At 35.5% G+C, this 20,132-nt stretch overlaps 1 protein-coding gene across 6 annotated transcripts in view; it reads left to right on the forward strand.

Annotated features, from left to right (window-relative positions):
• Positions 1–20,132, forward strand: part of LOC119069790 (microtubule-associated protein futsch) — a 60,485-nt gene that overhangs the window by 37,296 nt on the left and 3,057 nt on the right. For 4 of the 6 annotated variants that reach the window (XM_037173932.1, XM_037173933.1, XM_037173935.1 and 1 more), the window contains 6 exons: positions 9,504–9,620; positions 9,713–9,788; positions 10,194–10,523; positions 18,497–18,556; positions 18,757–18,850; positions 19,557–19,698. In XM_037173932.1, coding sequence (XP_037029827.1) covers positions 9,504–9,620; positions 9,713–9,788; positions 10,194–10,523; positions 18,497–18,556; positions 18,757–18,850; positions 19,557–19,698 — 819 coding nt within the window. The remainder of the gene's footprint in view (positions 1–9,503; positions 9,621–9,712; positions 9,789–10,193; positions 10,524–18,496; positions 18,557–18,756; positions 18,851–19,556; positions 19,699–20,132) is intronic. The other 2 variants (XR_005086410.1, XM_037173936.1) reach the window with 2 other exon arrangements.

Genomic DNA, 20,132 nt, shown 5'->3' on the forward strand with positions numbered 1-20,132 from the left:
AGCATGCACAGTGAGCTTGAATTTTTTTTAGTTGAAAGTTGATGTATTCAAAATGCTATTACCTAACCTTTCCAATGATACCACATACAAGGAATATGTTATGAGTACAATTACAATATGTATTTAATCGGGTAGAGGGTAACAGAGGCAACCTACTTAAAAGTTGAGTATAAAACGTAAATTTTTCGTGGAAATGTATACAAATCGTTTTTTTTTCCATTAATTTTATGTATTAGATGTAGTTTCAATTAGTAAACACGATTTATGTGCATTTTCACGAAAAATTTACTTTTTATATTGCGCATCATAATTTCTCCATCAATAAATGGTAATAAAGTTGTGTGGTAATTGTCGATTAAACTGAAAGCATTACAATGCATTGTCGCTGGTTTTCATCTTAACCTAAAGCTACTTGCACATTATAAGAACGAACAATGTGAACTCATCGCGGTGCTTCAACTTTTGAACTTTTCTAAATTTACAATTCAAGAACATCTCAATCTGTGCGAACACCGCAAAAGCCTAATACCGATGTACTTGAACTGCGTCACGCACAAAGCCGTTGGAAACGAAAAAAAAAGAATTATTAAAAATTTTATCTCCTCTCATTCGAAATTATTATGTATACACTATAATCCGTCAGCGCAAAAGATGCCTTTCAACCGAGAACTTCTTTTTTACATGGTGTTTTAAAAACAGTCGAAATTAAATTAAAAAACCTTCTCCGCTTTACATTTTTCATATAATACCCACATGTTCGAAATGGATTGCAATGTTTCGTTTGACGAAATATATTTTCAAATTCAAAAATAAATCGCAGAAAATTAGAACGACGAAAATAACGTTTTTGAATTGTGAGAAAAGCCGTGGAAAATGTACGTACATTTTTGTATATATTCCCCACAAGATCCTCTCCATTTCTCTCTGTCTCTCTCGCTTTCACGACGCAGTCAATTTACAAAATCGAATGAGTTTTCATCGGTCAGATGCGCTTAAGCCATAGATTCGATCAGTTGAAAAACAGAAGAAAAGATAACAAAAATACAGTTTCCCGATAACTGGCGCGTGAAGATTGAAAATATTACCATTTATAGATGCTTTGAATCGAAAGAAGTAAAAAAAAATCGTTCGTTTTTGTTGTTGTTTTTATTTTTCAATCGTAAACTCGTTGTTAGTGCTGATAAGTACGCTAAACGGTGTGATTAAAGTTAGTTCGGTGCTGGTGCCAGAAAGAAATGTTTATGGATAAGAAGAAATTATAAAAAAAGAATTTGGAGAGTAAAGATTTTGTGTTGTTGTAACGGAGGAACAGTAAAACATTGAAGAAGTTATGCAATGAAATGTTGATGGTTTGATACGATTTTCATTCTGCGATTGAACACCCGTAATTTGGATTATACTTGCAACTGGATAATTAATTGATTGCTCAGGGGGTAAGTGATTGTCTTTTGTTTGAGAATTGAGAGGAAGAACTTTACTAAGTGGTTGATGTTTAGAATAGAGAATTTTATTTTAACTTTTCCCTCCTTCCTCGTAAGTAGTTTGTAAAAATGGAATTTCTTGGAATTTATGTGCTGAAATTTTAGAACAATTGACTTAAGGAAAGGAGCGAAATTTTGGTCAGTCTTTCTCTTCACTAAATTCTATGAAATTAGTGGAATTAAGAATTATTTGTCTGTGTAGTGGAATGGGTGGGATCGATATTTAAAAAAAATGTTTTTCATTCATCATACCAATTTGCCAATTCATTTCAATTTATGAAACATTTACTTTCGCACCATCCGCAAACGTTTTCTATTAATTTAAATACTTTACTTAACGAATCATATCCGTTTTTGGCGCAAAATTTTATATTTTCTTTTCAATTTCACTTCACTGCAGGACATATTATGTAGAATCAAATTCGCAGAAATTTGCAGAATGTTCGCAGAATTCTAAGAAAAAAAGTCTACGAAATTCACAGATTTTGTGAAACTTTTTGCAAATTTAATTCCACTTAATAGGTCCTGCTTCACTGTTAACACAATTATCCCACTTATGTATTTTATTTGAGGACTACAGTTGTTTTAGAGTCTCCGATAGAAAATGTTGATGGTAGAAGAATATATTTCAGTCGTCGTTGTCGATAGAAGATGGTAAAGCGGTATTTATTGTTAGCCTGAATCACACTGTAGTCCCTAATTCTATAACTCCGTTTTGGTTAAATCGTGTTCTTCTGATCAAAACAATATACCAGACTTCATCTGTTTTCATTTTGTAAATGTTTAATGAAGATAGAGGAGTCATCAAAGTAAAAATAAATAAATGCAGAATTTCCCACTGAATTTAAAAATTAATTTGATCTGTGGGAAGTGACATACAGGAATTGTTACAGAAAAAATTCTTATCCCTTCAGGGACATGGAAAAACACACTAAACATACGAATGTGGGCCGCAAACTACTTTACAATATGTTAAGCTAACGTCCTAGCATCTTCACATTGTAAGATATTGCATGCACTGTACAAGCTTGTCCAATGCGGACGCATAGGAGCATAGTCGATGTACTGATAATTTAAGTTTAAGGATCTGAGCATCCAGTAACCGGACACCTACTCTTTCATTCATAAAAAAATTGATCAATGAAAGAACATTGGGTGTCCAACTAGGTGTCCGACTACCGGACACCATGTATAAGTTCATCAGTAGAATTACTATAGCAGACAGGGGTCCTATATTAAATATACACACGCAAGGAACAAGCGTTGATGCTATGCAACAAATCTTCCTGCGCTTTGTTATCTATCACCTAATGCAACGAACAGTCAATTACGATGTGTGCCAGTGTGTCAGGTGAAACCGCTAAACATTGAATGAACAAACAATGCTTAGTCACACAACAGTGGACACCTTACAAATAAAAACCAGCACATATTAGCAATTAGATTATTATCCGTCGTTTTACTGCTTTACTGCCAGTAAAAATAAAAAATAAAATCTAATTTCTCAGGGTTAAGGACAATATTCGTTATTATTTGTCGTCTGTTCTCCATCCGTTTAATTGGTTATGACGATTTTTGTTTTCCGAAAATCTCAATGATTGTCCAAATTTGAATGTTAAACATTCGTTTTGTATTATGACCCCATGATGATAGTTTCGTCCGAATTAAATATGCAAATTTACGGGTGTGCACGCAAATTGAAACAGTTTAAATAAAACCGGGGCTATTTTCGTCGTTTCGCATTTATATTGTACACACCGACAATGGAGCAAACAAAATGAATTTAATTAATCCATAACGGAATCATAAATCATCGTTTCTATGTACAATAATCGTTTAACTCCCACAATTCCTTTTAAATGAAATAAAAAATGTTTTGTTTTTATAATAAACTTTGCACGGAAAATATATCTGGCGAAATTTAATTTGGAATTCCAAAATACATAACATACCGCACTAATAGTAAAGCTATAAAAAAAAACGAAATGCCGGTCGCAAACAACAAAACGTTATTAGACTAATCGCCGAGTTAATCGGAAATTCTTTATGAAAATCTTGTAAATTGATGAACCGAAACGCATGGGCAAGAAACTGCACATCGTTGAGGAGGCATACGCATCGAATCGTTTTTGGCACGCATACCGGCCGAGAAGGTGTTTTATTAACATTAAAATTTTCACTTGGCTCCTGATTCGAAAACATAACATCAAAAATGTGGGCATTCTTATGAGGAAGTTATATTTAATTTTTTAAATTTTATTTAGGGCATACCTCCTGGTTGTGTACATCGACTTATGAGGAAATTTTTTACTGTTCCGTAAATAATTGATTCACACGACTATATTTAGCGTATGCCGCATTTATGAATGATAATTCAAACTTGAATGACCAAACATGGTTATTGTAGCGTAACGTGACGTAGTGGATAACATTGGGAGAAGGAAAGGGTTTTTCACTCGAACTTTAGATCCTTTGCCAACAAACATTATAAATAATGAATTTCTTATCCCACGCTCTCAGTGGATCGGTAATGACTGGAATGAACTTTTATACTAAATAATGAGTCCGCATTTGCCCGCTATCCATGCGATTCACGAACTGGAGATGAACGTTTTGATAATCTAAACTTTTCGCATTTACGGTGAGAAATTTAAATTAAAGCGTGACCTTGCCGACATATTTTCTTTTTCAATACTGACTTTTTATAATCGAATCTGTTCCTTCTTTTGTTTAAAGAAAATCACTGAGTGTTCCACACGAAATCTTCATTTGTTTTGCTTTATAAAATAAACCTATCCAAGTCTCTTCGCTTATGTTTGACATCCTTGTCGATAACAGATGAGTAATATTTCGTGTGAATTTCCAAATTTTATCTCGTGTAATTCGTAAAATGAATGCAGGGTGTAGGGTAATTTGGCACACCATAAAAATTGATGGTATGCCAGATCTACCTCTAAGGAGCGAATCTGGCACAGTCATGACTTTTCGTTACATGTAGTAAAAGGACGCATACTATGATCGCGTGTGCCAGATTCCCTCGATGCTCATCTGAGTAGTCTGGCCGAACTATGTTACGAATGAGATCTATTTCAATATGATGTCTCTGTTTACTGAAGGTTGGGAGGTTAAAGGTTCGTGTTAGTTTAAAGTTAGTTAAACGATAGAAGCAAGTCGCCATAAAATTGATAGAGTTTGTCTTCAACTCTACAAACGCTTCAAGCACACGAAAAGAGTCCAGTAAATGTTTCAATTTCTTTATATTCGACTCAGTGACAGGGACATAAATTATGGTCCTAAAAACATTTCAAAAATCTTTAAATTTAGTCCGTGTGAGCAATATAATGTAGCTAAGGTAAACGAGAAGCATTTCAATGAATCCAAAATAATGTTCCCAAACTAGAACGATCATTTAGATCTGGTGCAATTATGTTTTTTTTTATGTGTTCTCAAATCACTGGAGCATCGTCTTCATCATTGTACCATTTAAAGACTCTTAAAGCACACGGTATTTGAATGCATTTCTGTACGATTAATGGAAGCACCAATAAGCATTGGCGTATAATTATTGTTACTTTAAAGAAAGAACAACAAAAGCAACAAAAAAAAATTAAGAATTTCGTTTCGATTCTGCACTTTATTGAGTACACTGTACACCAGAACATCAGTGGGTACATACATGATCATTAAAAATAATAAATTGTAAAAGCACATGGCGCGGAAAAATCTCATTGAAAATATTGAATTTTGTATTGAAAGCGTAAATACACAACGGGATTTAAAAATAACATTTTCAAGTTATAACCGATCGGCTATATATATATAATTCCGAGTGGAGGAATATACAACCACGGAATTTCGAAAACCGACACATTTTCTGTTTCGTGTCTTACGGACTTTTTCTGAATTTTGAACGTATTTTTATGCGGAGAAATCAAAAACTCGAGTAAAACACAGAAGCAGAAAATGTGTCGGTTTTCAAAATTCCATGCGTGTACACACTCACACTCGTTTATAAACCATAGATTTGCATATATAAATTTAGATTAGAGAAAAGAGAAGAGCATTGAAGATAATTTTCACCGAGATAAAATTCTGTCAGATTTTCCCGTATGGCGGAGATGAAAATAAAATTGTGTGAGTTCTTCGTCTTCGTTTTTTTTTGTAACATTACGGTGTGTGCGATGCCGCTGCCAAGTTTATGTAAAGTGTCTTTAAACGGCCCTATTTTGGTAACGTTGGAAATATAATTTCTTTGTACGAACCAGCTGATTATTCCGTACGCAGCATTGAAAAATTATGTAGAAAAGTATATTTCATTTTTCCGAATATCATAAATTCTGGCAATTGTCCAGCGAAATAGTTTTTTTTTGCGCTTCGTTCGTTTCGTTTTTATTCTTTCATGTAAATGAAGAGTAAAAAAAATGGCATTTGCTGTCAGAAAATAAAATGTATTTAGTGATAATTTGTGGTGATTATATTCTGGGAATTTTAATTTACTTTAAATCTGTTTGGTTTATGGAAAACATACCTTAAAATAAACAAGACAGACATATATATACACATACACTCCATCTCTCTTTCGCATGGCTAGTACATCAACAGAATAGGATGACTTAGATTTTGATTTAATTTACCTATTTGTTAATGTTTCGAGGTCGTGAGTCTGGCGATCTAAAAAGACGATCGTTTCACTGACTAGAGTAAGGTCTTCTTTTTTAGTATATGAAAAGATTGTTTTCCATACGAAATTAGATAATAAATTTCGTTCATTTCGCAAACGAAAACAAAAATTTTATGAAATAAATTTTGATGAAGGTCGCCTTTTCTCTTTTCAATCATGTCAATGTCTTTTCAACCAAACTTTGAACAATAGCTAATTACGGACAGGGTGAAAGCGACGCTAATTTCGATTATTTAAAGGATTATTTCAATGGACAGCAATTTACAGTTTTTCCACAATTTTTGTAACCTTTCGGAAACGACAATTATTTAAAATCTTATACTTCCTTTGTTTGACAAAAAATCTTTTACTTTACAAGTTTCAACATACATTCTTCTATATAAGGGAACATTATCCTTTCATTGGACATTTTCGTCGTTGTTGTTGATGACAGATGACTGATGACATGTAAGTCCTTTATCGTCATGTTTATTCCGTTAAAGATTCATTCAATTTTCTTTTAACTTTGATCGATGAAAGTAATAGATCCGATAATAATACTGGTCATATACTTGCCGTCTGTGACAGATTAAAAATTAATTTTGGTTAACATACCCTCAGTGTATCAGTGAATAATTTGTAAATTGAATTGAAATCCAAATTTTGTACATAATGATAGATCAAGCTGTTGTGTTTTTTTAGGATTTTAACTAACGCAATTTAAACCGACCTCGGCTCAACAGGAATTAGTTTTGTGCGACCACTTCTTTTATCTTGTCTTATAAACTTGTAATTCACAAAAAAGTGAATATTCTCATATAAGAGACCTTGTATCAAAAAGAAGATGTCTGATGTTCCAAAAAAGGGTTTCGGATTTGCATACTCTGTTTAATTTATATTGTCGTGGTAACTATGCGTGAAACGAACTCCGAACCATGATCGTAGAAAAAAAACTAGCGGTCGCATCTGACTCGTACGACAAAAATCTGACTGATTAGCTTTTTATGTAAGTAATCAGATGTTATATGGTGACAGAGTACTCGCACGTTTTTATCGATGAGGTAATGAGTCAATGGCAAGTGCTAAAAATACGATAAAACAACTGCCAGTTATTCGGTATCGGCAGAACTAATTTAATTAACTTCTCTATCTCAAAACGTTTTTTTCCGAAGAAACTTAGCAGTAAATTTTCATCATATTCTCAACACCCCTTCCCATTTATCATGTTGTCCGAACTATGTGAGAAACGTACATTGACAAGAGAAACGAGTGAACACAACTCATCAAACAAAAAAACCGAGAAAAAATAATGTTGTTGGTACGAGTGCCAAGAAAATTACCTTTGTCTTCATTTTCATACAATTGAAAGTGTCAATCAAATTGTAGATACAGATAGTAGACGAAGTCACCTGTGATTCTAAAATAAACCAGGGAAAGGGGAAACGACTCATTTGAATACACCAGGTGTTTTAATGTCTAATTGTTAATGTGAGATATGAAACGTTGTCAAAATTTTAATTAAAAATTTTCTTAAATGTGGCGTTGCAGTTTTCCGATTCTTTAATCCTTTAATCCTCATCACCTCACTGATGTATCCGAAATAATCATCCGAAATTGTTAGACCAATTTTTTGTGGACGTTAAATGGGGTCCAATCAACTTGATTTTAAACGCTTTATAGATCAAACAAAGGGAAACTTAATGGGGCAAATATAGAAACAGTTTCGTTTTGTTATATTTAAAAATGTGATTTCGAATGGTACCGATTGTACGCATTTTCCGAGTCATAAACTTTTTTTTATTGAGTGCAATGTACCTAACACTTGTTCAGATTGACAAACGTATCAACAATGTGAGAAATACTATTTACAGAATTTCTGTTCATCTCTTCCTTTCGGTTTATTTTCATACAAAAAATATTGCAAATTGTCTCTTGTTTTTGAACGCAATATTATTTATTTGAAGCGCAATCACCAACGTCAACGATACGAACGTCGCTGACTTTTGTTATTTTTACGAGAATTTTAATTGTTTACAACGAATGAAAAGCAACATCATTTTCCAATGAAACCGTGGACTATTTTCAGTAAAACATTTTCCTGAAACTTCCTGAATGTTCTTAAATTATCCCGAAAAATTCTCTTGGGTAAATTAAGAAAAATGTGGGAAGATCTAGGAAAATGTGGAAAAATGCATGAAAACATAGGAAAAGGTCTTTCCAAAAATAAACCTAATTTTGCAGATTTTTTTTTCATTTAATTTTCACAGATTGTCGCTTCATTTCTTCAATGTTTCCTAATTATCCCAAGTGCAGTCAAACAATTCTCAGCTCCCCAATATTCGGTGACTCAATATTAAGTCCAACAGCTGGAATAATTTCGACTAATCATATTAACCTTCCAAACCTACCAATCAGTTTCTCTTCAATCTTAACCGAGATATTGAACTTGTACCAAGGGACATAGACAGACAGATTGATGGCATGTCACCATCACATATTACAACATCAACAAATGTTTTACCTTTCAAACGAAATATTGTGAAAGTTTCGTATGTTTCGTAAGCTGGCAAAACCGATGTCATGTAACCAAAAGTCATGTAAAAGGGACAAAAATATGATTAAACTAAAAAAGAAAATTTAAAACGAGCTTCACGAACAACGCGTGTTCGTCTGTATGGTTACATGGATTTACTTGCCAAAATACTTCAAGAGTCCATGCTCTTGAAAAGCTGTTTGTATATTCTCGCAAGTCGAAAATAAATTTTGTGTATTTACCGTGTCTTATGTTACGCAAAAAGAAAGAAAAGTAGAAGAAAATAAAAATTAGACGAATTTTCTCTTATATTCCAGATTCTATATAGTTAAACGTTCTATTTCGAAAGCGCAGAGTTTTTCGTGTTTACTTTCAACTTTTAACTTATTTATTTGTACATTTTCTTCGTGTTTCATTTTCACTTTCCGATAGAAGTATATTATAATGTAGAGTGCAACGATTCTCAATACTTTTAATGTCTTGTAATCAACGACTATTTTCGGGAAATCGTTTTCCCAACTTCTCCTACATTTTCACACTTTTCCTCAAAATGTTTTTTTTTGAAAAATATGGGAAATTAGGAATTGTTGTGAATAATATTAGGAAAATTGTGGAAAAACGTTTACCTAAAAATAGACACTACTTGTAACCGATTTATCACATAAATTGTCATTTTATCCACTTATCATTCCTGTTTCGCAGTCGCGACATTTGAAATATATATTTCGTTCCAACCTAATTGAATGATGCGCTACTAGTGATGATGATGATGCGATGTTTTGTTCGGCACGGACCATTTCTATTAAATTTATTTGTTTTTAATTTTTAGATTACCACAACACACGTTACAAAAACCGTTAAATCAACATCGTCACCATCAACTACACGTGAACTGAAGACTCGTGACATCGATTCGATTTGGGACGAGGTGCTACTGAAACAATTGGTAATTCAATTTGATTTTAATCAGAACAGAAGGAGTATCTCTCCTGTTTTCCTTGTTTAACGAAAAATATTTTTTTGTTTAAAATCAAAAAGTTGGATCAATCGAGCAGCTACGAAGAACGTCGTAAAATCCGAGCTAGATTACGTCAAGTTATGGCTGAAAAGGAAGGTAAGTGGCTGTAAGGTTTTGGGACAAAGGATTTTTTTTCTCGGAAAATCGGTATTTTTTATCGAAATTTTTCATCGATTGCGGTGCTGGATTTAACTTTTTTAATTCTTTTTTTTTGATAAATCGAGAATCAAAACACAAATTTTCGGTCAACTGCAGTTTATTTTCAGATTATAAAAATTAGAGACAGATTTTATTTTTGATTTTGTGTTACGAAAATAAAACGGAATTTATTTGTAAGATTTTTCTATTTTACGTTTCGTTCGGTAAATGATTTTTTTTACTTCAAATTAAATTTCCATCAATGAGTGTGTGTGCTGTGCATTTTATTTAATTTTATTTTTCACAAAACAAAAAGTTTTTTCATTTTCGTAAAATCATAAAATTTTCTTTTCAAAAACTTAGTTTGTGCTGACATCGTAGCCAGCGTAACTGCTGAATTAAAGCAACAAAAATTAGAGAAAGAGACATCCAAGAAAATGGAAGTGAAACCGCCGGCAAAAAAGGAAGAGTCTGAGGAAGAAGAGGATGATGACGATGAATATGAGTATGAGGAAGTAGAAGTTACCGATGAAGACGGAGAAGAAGAGTCTGAACACGAAGCAAAAGTTGAAGTCACCAAATCAAACGATAGTAAAAAAACAGCATCAACGACAACAACAACTGCTGCAGTAAAAGCGGCTGAAGTAACAAAAACTACAGTTAAGGTTGAAGAAAAGAAGGAATCGTCACAGGGTGAGTCACTTTTACTGCCCTTACTTCAAGGCTTATTGCATAAGAAAACAGCTCAGCATACAAATGCAAACAAAAGTCCGAATAAGCAAGAACCGAGTGTCACACACATTGAAGATTCTGGTACGGAAAGTGGTGAAGACTTAAAATTACTTGCAGCTGGCCTACATGACCACATGAACAAAGAGCCCGCCGTGCCGGGTATCAAAAGTAATCGGGATAGTATTGTCCAGGCAGATTTACTGGCCGAAGTGACAAGCGCCCTGAATCGCTTACAGGCGACTCTTCGCGACGGAAAAGATATTGATTTAGATATGAACAAACGAAATGCATTATTGACGCTTGTTTCGCGACTTCAAATCGGATTAATTTCGCCGGATAAAATAACGGATCAACCGGAAATGACAGGATCAAGTGAAAACGTTACCGAATTGTCGTCAGTTGAAACAGAAACGAAAACGGAAAACGGTAAGAAGGCAACGGGTGTAGGACGATTTGCGAAACGTCGCAACCGTCAAATTAGACATACGGTCGGTGTCAGCCAGGAAGAACTCGCTGATGCTCGTCGTTATATTGAGGAATTGCTAATGATGGAAAATCTATCTAATTCTGCTACGTCTGACATTGCAACAACATCAACTACTACTATTACTACAACTACTACCAATACAGCGGCTGAATCAACTGTTCCGACTATATCAGATCCAACAGAACCTTCAGTTCTATACCGGCCGAATCAATTCATGCCAAATTCTATAACAATCAGCGGATCCACTACCACAGAAACAGTCGTTCAGATGAGAGACAAAAAACCCAGATATAAATTTACCAGACAATCGCTTAGTTTAGAACAGCCTGACATTCCTCAAGTGAGCAGACGTCCATTTTCAGAGGCGCTCAATGTCAGTCATCAGTCCGAGCAACCGAAACGAAACTCAGCTTTCACCGTTCAGAATGTTATGCAAAAAGTTGGTAAATTTAGTAAGGCGGCTGAAATGGAACGTCCAGATTATTCTAGTGAAGATGAGCACTGCCCGTCTAATAAAGGTTACAACAAGGCACCTCAATCGGTTGGCAGCAACCAATCACAAAATACGGTGCTGAACGGTGTTTTGAAGTACCGACGAAGTCGTACACCACCGGGCAAGACCACCGAAGAAAAACAGAATAAGCCGGGCAATAGGTTTATCAACAAGAAACTGAAAATGAAAAGAGCGAATACAATCGATATTCCGAAAAACTCCAACTACTTCGGCGGACAGGGCAGTGACGATGACGAAGAGGAAAATGATTTTCATTTAAGCGATGATAGTCCTATTGGTTTAAAAGGAACAATTCAGCCAAATGTGAAAGTTGCACCGAAGAAAGTAGTTCCAACTTTTAAGCCAAAAACGGAGAACGACCACAAATTCTTGGCTTTCTTGCAAAAGCAGAACACAAGCAACAGCATTGCATGGACCAATCCGAATCGAGTACCACAACCGACAAACTCTCACAACTGGAGCAATGCGTTCGGCAACATCAAAAATACATTCGAGAGTGGAACGGAACCGATCACCAATCGTAAGCCGCCCGTGGCTGGTCTTAGTTCGGCCCGAACATTTTGGAAACAAACTGAAACGAGCAAGCCGGCGAAAACCAGCAGCACTAGAAACACTTTGTTCTCCAATATTCTTACGAAACAGAATTCCCTGGACGAGAAAAGTAGTTCGCCAAACATTGTAATCGGTTCGCTGAGGATACGGGACGGCATGCCGCATGCCAATTCGGGAAGTGAAGCTAATAAAATTTTTGCCCCGAAACCAATAGCCGTTAATGAATTCTCACATGCTCCACTCTCGGCATTTCAGCCCATTCAACGAAAAGTCGAGGTTCCCTCCTTCAAGCCCATACCTGATCCGAAATTCGTTCCAAATATCAACACCGTTAGTCAACTGACGAATGAGTTCCAAAACAAACAAAATCAACCAAAACCACCTCCGCTCACATCTCCTGTAAGGAATTTGACCAACTCATTTTCTCCTCACAATCAACCGAAGTCACCCACGACCGGACTACCGTGGAATAATCGCATCAAAGCGGATAATCGAGTTTTGAACTTGGCGGCATCAAAGTTCGATAGCAAGTCACCACCAATTACAGACGGAAAATTTTCAGCCAGAGGAAGTTCATTTCGTTCGTACGCTCCACCACAAAATCTTCCTAATAATGCAACGGGTGCTAGACTCCAACAGAAAAGAGGATCGTTGCCGAATGACACATCCTATTCGTATTTCAACGAAGCCGATATTCCAAACTTCCACCAAACGCAGCACAATACGAATTTGAATGAGAATATTTTGTACAATCCACCGAAAATGCAACAAGCCAATTACTTTGCTCCATCGCTACCAAACTTGTCAAACAACGGCCAAGATTTTCAACAATATACATCACCATTGTCCCGATCTCTTTACGATTCTCCCCACAACTATTCAAGCGTGCAGTCACCACAACAATTTTATTCACAGCCACCGCCTCCGTACACAGCGCCTAAATCTCCTACTAGGTACCAAACGTATCCGCAATCACCGCCCGTCTTTCAATCGGTGAAATCGCCATTGCAGCGAAATTCAGAAAGTTTCCGACAAGTAAAACCACCTCCTCCAAGCTACCCGACTTCAAACCGATTGTTTGCTAATGATTCACCGCGATCGTTTGCCGAGTCTCAACGATTGGACAAATTGCATCAATCACAAAGTTACAGAGCACCGCCGCCAAGCTACCAACAAAGACCTGCCAAACAACAAGTTCTTTCAACTAATTATCAATCACAACCGCCACCAAATTACCAATCATCGCAACCCAATTACAAAACCTCCCAATTGAATTATCAACAACCACAAAACAATTATCAAGCACCTCTTCCACCCAGATATCAACCTTCTCCGCCCCAATATCCAGATATTACTCCTCCCGTCCATGATCCAAATCCGTCCGCAAATTATCATACGCAATCAACGAACTATCGTCCAGAAAAGAAATCTAACTTCGATTCGCCGACAGCTGACAACACCGAATTTCCAGCATATCCCTACACAACCACCGATTACACGCAACCTGCCTGCGTTTCAACTTATATACCAAAGGTAACAGTGACAATGGATCCATCCGAATCGTTAACGAATCCATCGGCAGAACCGATAGTGCTCAGCAACACGCGTCCTATTATCAGTCCAAACAATAAACCAGAACTGCTGAAAATTTTCGATTATCCAAGTTCATCGGAGCACAGTCCACAATCGTCAATTAGTCCACAAACCTTTCATGATACACTGGACGAAATGGAAGATCTCGAATTGCAGGAATATACCGCAAAAACGCAAGTGATGCGAGGACCGGTTAGTCAAACCGCAGTTACAGTTGCCAATAAAGTGACGTCAAGAAACGGTATGGATGGTCACGGCAAAGGATCGGAAGCCGCAATGAGTCTGCAATCTGTTCTAAAGAACATTAAGCCCAAGAGTCCCGATAGCAGAACAGAGAAAATGAATAAATTTGTAAAGGAACTGCACGATGTTCCGAAAAAAGCGATTCAGCCGAAACCGGTTAAAGTAGAAAAGCCGTTCGGTAAGCCGGAACAGATGTCTGTGAAACAAAATGCAATCGGAACGATTAAAAGTACACAAAACTCGTCATTTAAACCACCAATCATCATTGAAACTCCATCAACGCCGTTAGCACCTACGAAACAGCCAGACTTTCCCTCACACGTTATATATAACAACGTTTCCGCCGGCAATGCAAACAAACCCAGGCCTGACGCTCATAATCAATCATATGCGACTCAAAGCATTGAACGTTCCGCCAATGGGGACACGATTCTGTCCAGCAATTTCCATATTCCAGTCAATACAACAATGTACCAGAACGACGCATATCATCCACCGGCACAGGGTCGATCGCCAGTAGGTCTAAGCAAATCCGATTCATGGCATCAAATTTGCCAATCCAGTCAGAAGCCTCCGTCACCGCCTCCGTCGAATCGTCCACTACAACGAACCAAATCCGGCCATTCTCTCAGTATACCGAAGCAATTCGAGGCCGGCATCAAGAAAACGGAAGTAACCGAAAAGCAAAAAACCGTTGCCGCCTATTTCTCCGGTCAAAAATCACCACAATCCCTGTCCAGATCATCGTCTCAGCAAAACGTCAACGAGACCCAGTCGACCGTCACCGCCTCTACACAGAAACAGCAGAAGACCACAACTACGATTCGCAAAAAGTCGCAAATTACGCGAATCAAGACCAGCGAAAAAGCGTCGATCAGCAAACAGAGACCGAGTTCCGGTCTGGCACGGAGTCATACAATGCCACACGTTCACAATTTCAATTATTTGGACGAAACGAATGTGGAAGATGCGTTTGAAGATTTGTTCAATGAATCAATGTCGTGAAAATTTATGAAAAGCGTGCAAGTGGGAGAGAGAAGAGTGGAGGATAATAACCGACAAGGAACAACGATTGATGATCAAAATGTAATTGTGTGATAATCCCAACGAGTTTCTTTCTTTTAGAAAAGAGAAACGGTCATTCCATTATTTTTGTTTGTTTTTTTTAATTCAATGAACGTTGCAAGTTTAGTCTTCCGAAAAGAGAAAAGGAAAAACCGAAAAAAATGGACAAAATTGCTTCGGAAGACTGGCATTGATAATATAGGTGCTAAGAACATGGTCATATATTGTACAGTAGACAAATAGATTTTAGATAAAAAAAATAGACTGTTGACACAAGATGCCGTTTAAATGTTTTTATTGGTGTTGTAGTTTAGATAATTGTAACTAAAAACAAATAGAAACTTTAAGCATCCGAGGCGCAACAAATCGTCATGAGAGAACGTGCGAGATTCAAAAGAGAAAAAATAAATAATTCCAAGCATTGAGCTTGAGAGATAGCTGTGAGCATGCCGAGTTAAAAGAAAAAGATTTAAAAAAAATGAAACCCGACAAGCTTCGTTTATCGCAATTTCCCAAGACAGGAAAACCAATATTGAAATGCTATCGTAGTAGATGAGAAAAAAAAGTAAAGTTATCAATGTGAAAATGGCTGCCAACTAAAAACAAAAAAAGAAAGAGCGCGAGTACCTGTTTGCAACTTCAAAACTACCAATCAAACTTTAGCTCGACCCAATATAATCGTCTTTCCACTTTTCGATAAGTCGGAAATGCAACCATCCAATGAATAGAAATACCGCAGAGAAGCGAATTTAAATAGAATAAAGCAAAACAATGATCCTAGTGAGTTGAAAATGCTGATTGGAGTTTTGATCGTTACATAAATGTTTAACCCCCCTCTTTTTTTGTTGCCAAACTTTGATATCATAAATGTGTGTGACTTGAATGGGTTTTTCCATTTTTAGATATTTTGTTTGTTATAATTATTACCAAATGCATAGTGTGTGTGTTTGTGCAACATTATATACGCAAAAAAAAACCACCACCACCGCCAACACCACCACCACCAATCACACCACTTTTCTTATCAAGATGTTTTGATTTTACATATTTTTGTTGTTTTCTGTGCTACATTTATTATGCTTTTGAGTCAGCAGCATAGCAAAGAATTATGTATACTCGTTAAATGTCTCTAAACAAAACCGTTTAGTTTTTGTGTTTTATTTAGATATAGTTGGTTGGAATACTCATACGTGTTTCACTCCCCAAAAATGTCGTATCATAATGCCGAAGATCGTTATGGCGAGAGCAAAGACACGTTTGCGAGGAAGTTTAGAATTCTTTTGACAATAACCAAGTAAACTTCTGAACCCATTTTATAACAAGCTGGCTGTTTTGTATACATGTCCGATGTCACAATTTTTTTTGGGTAAAATTCTGAAATTTAGATAGCACTCAGAGCTTTTTATCCGTTAATTCAATTCACGAATTGAAAGCTCCAAGATATTTCAAGTTTTGTGCTTCTTAAAACATGCTGACGTACTTGTCTCTCAAGAGAATCGTCAGTCGGTTTCAATTTTCCATAAAATGAAAAACTTTCGTCGTCGAAAATGTGTTCTTTTGTGTTATAGAGGGAAAAACAAGTTTTACTAGCTAAATTTATCGGTTGAATCGGTTCATCGGGTCTCATAGTACACAATTTTATTGCCTGCCCCATGCGAAAGTTGACCATTACGTAGTAGTTTAACCCCGGCAATAATTCTAATATGACGAATATTTTCGGTTCATTTTACGTGATTCATTGTATCGAAAATAACTTTGTACGAGTAAACTTTTAGTCGCGTGAGCAATAAGCTGTCTTTTCGAGTTTTCATATCCGAGCCGAAGACGAGGCATGCAGCTAATCTTGTCGAAAAGACAAACACCGAAGGTTGTTGATCAAAAACCATCCTTTTGAGTTTGCTTATATCACAAAATTGTTACCTCATGTAATGAATTGCACAATGGGCCCAAACATAGGCCCAGTGCGTGTTTTACCAAAGTAAAACGACTAGTTTAAAAAAATTAATTACAGTCGGGATTTTAAGAGACATCATCGTTTTTCTGTATTCTCTCATTTCGCATGTTATTTCAAATGGCAATTGAGAGAATTAGAAAAATAATGAAATCTCTAAAAAAACGAAATCTATATTTCTCCGACTGTACTTTCACATTCGCCGATACAGTTATAAAACTGTAACTTACAGCAATACAGTGCTGGATATATAATTATTTCGCTGTACTGCGTATATCCCTTTAAAATGATATCGTTAAACTTCCTCGTGAACACAATGTCTATTAAATAGCGATGCGGTCTAAGTAACATTCACTTCCATTTTTTTTTGTATATCAATTTAGATTCAATTAGTGCTCATATGGAATCGAATTCACGTGTTTGTTTTTATTTTGACTTTTTTTTGTTAATTTTCATTTTGATAATTTTCATTTCATTTTTCTTTTTCAATTTTAATTATATTTTAGGATCGTTTTATTTTGTCACTTATCATTCTTAGTTTTTATGTTTTGTTCGTTTCGTGGACCATTTAGTTTTGGGCATGATTTTTTGTTCCAAATTTGTTTAATTAATTTCTATGTTCTTGAACACAATACTATCTCGTTTTTAATTTACAGCAAAACGTTCAGGCCATTTACTTCAAGTCTCATCTTATCTCTCCTTCATTCTGCACAATAATCACTGACGAGAAACAAAGATCATTTGAAAAAAAAGCGCTTGAAGTATTAGTTTCGTAAAAGACGCTAACATCAAACTTGTGTGAAAATGAATTGAATTCACCTTACCAAAGTCGAAGCTTTACAATTAAAAGCTCATTGTTGTTGAAAGCCATTTTGGCGTGTATTCAAAACAACTTTAATTTTCACCTACTCCGACTGGTCTGTATGGCAGAAATTAAGATTTAAATTGCAAAACAAAGATTCTTAAATTTAATTTTAGATGGTGCAGACGTAAGATCGTTTAATGAGCCAAACCATTCATAACTTCAAATGTTTTTAAAACTTTGAGAGTAACTTTCTTTGATTCAAAACTATCTTTTTCTATGATATAGCTAAGAAAGCTCTTACTTAGTTGTTTACCCTACTCTAGTTTCTATATTTTAAGAAATGGAAAACCACATCTGGAAAACCACCACTTCAATTGTGTAAAGTAGCTACTAGTGTTCGATACACAATCTATTACTTCAATGCGTTTATCATAGGTTCCGCATCGTTTCGTTCATAAGAGAACACTAGTTAGCGCTCATCGTTTATTCTTGCATCCACTGTCAATAGCAGATGACTAGTCATTTCCATAAGGTTAAAACGGTTCAATCCTCGGTTAGACCTCATAATTTATTCGTAGCACTTGATCCAACATACAAACTATGCAGAGACTTGAAGAAATGGCTGAAGTTCGTTTTGTAATGGCGCAAACAAATATAGAATATTACAAATTACTATACATAAGTTAACCCTTTTGAGAAAACTAAACCGAAATCTATTTTTCAGAAAGCAAAATCCAAGTTAAATCCGATGAATCATCCAAAACAGTGACCACAACCCAATCAAGTTAGTATCATCCTAATTAATAGATACACTCCACTAAAGGGATTCGTAAATTACCATCACAGTTTGCGTAAAAAGCTCCGCTTGACAGATTTTCGTTAATCTCTGTCAACTGGAGCGAACCTCGCGCAACTCGGGATGCCAATGCACTGATCCCCTCGGCTCATGAAAATAAATGTATAACTTTGTTTCTTTCTTTGTAGTCACAACCACTAAGGCAGTTCCAGCCAAACCAATATCACCATTTGCGAAATTCCGTCAACTTGATAAACAAGTTTCGACGCAATCAACTCCAAAGTAAGTCAGAAAAAAACAATTTTTCGTTTTCTTACATTTTTTGAAAATTTTGAACTACATTGGAGCAGGGTCTCTTTTAAAGAATTTGTTTTGAAGCAAAAAATTCTGAATCAGTTAAACGTATTCGAAAAAATTCTTTAAAAAAAAGACCTGCGTGTTGGAGGTATAATTCAATTAGTGTCTCTAACCCCACATACAAAGTTTTATTTAATAAAAATGGTACATTGGTTTTAGTTATACAATATTATCTGCAATTAAATAACCAAAATATCATCATTTTCAACCGAAAAATTAATCCCATAAAATAGAAGTAGAAAAGAAATTCAATTTTTTTCTTGTATCTTTGAAAATAAACGAAGAGAATTGCGACAGTAAATTGAAAATTTTCTAATTGAAATAAAAATGAATTTTCATATCGACCACTTCGCGGAATTAAATGCACTCACTAAATGCTCCGAGTGAAACAATTCCACTAAGACATTCAAAATGTGAATTACAAATGAGCCGGTCAATATATCATTTAAGCACTCACATGCGGAATGGTTGCGGTTCTGCCCAAACCCAGAGTTATAGAAAGTGTGTTTCGTTGCGCGAAGAGGCATTTTATATTAGAAGAAAAAAATACCGATTCACATAAAAGTAACCTGGTGCTAAACAAACAAGCCAATTTTATGATTTAAATTGATCAACCGTTTAAAATACGCAGTTCCCCGAATAGTCCTTCAACTCCTAAGTCACCGGGGGGAGCTCCATTATTTAAATTTACCGATCCGGTACTGAGCGCTCGGGCTGCCACTGTCAAGGATATTTTGCTTCAGTGGTGTCAGTCGAAAACCAAGGAGTATGAGGTATAAAATGCCAAGTGTTTTGTTGTATTGTTTTCCTCCAGTTTAATCTTTTTTTTTTAAATATATTTTTTAATGAGCTTTTTTGTTGTACAGTACATTTTATTACCTCACTCACTCACAAAATACAAAACAAAAAAGGTTTTACGTTTTTATACATTTTATGGTTTTTTTATTTTAATTTTTTTCGTGTTTTTTATTGTACATTTTTTTCCAAAATATCACCTACGATTTTTTTAACGTTTTAATTTGCGACACTTTTAATAATGTTTTTTTTACACGATTTGAACTTTATTTTTGATGTTTTTTTTTATATTCTCCCTCCCTTTCTACATTTTATTCATTGCGGCCGACAAGTTCCACACTTATATCCCACATTGTTTGCTCAAAGCTCTATAACCCATTAAGCTTTGTTAAGCTTTTAATTCGCTATAATT

This window comes from Bradysia coprophila (genome assembly GCF_014529535.1).
Source record: "Bradysia coprophila strain Holo2 chromosome X unlocalized genomic scaffold, BU_Bcop_v1 contig_39, whole genome shotgun sequence".
Taxonomy (NCBI): Eukaryota; Metazoa; Arthropoda; class Insecta; order Diptera; family Sciaridae; genus Bradysia; species Bradysia coprophila.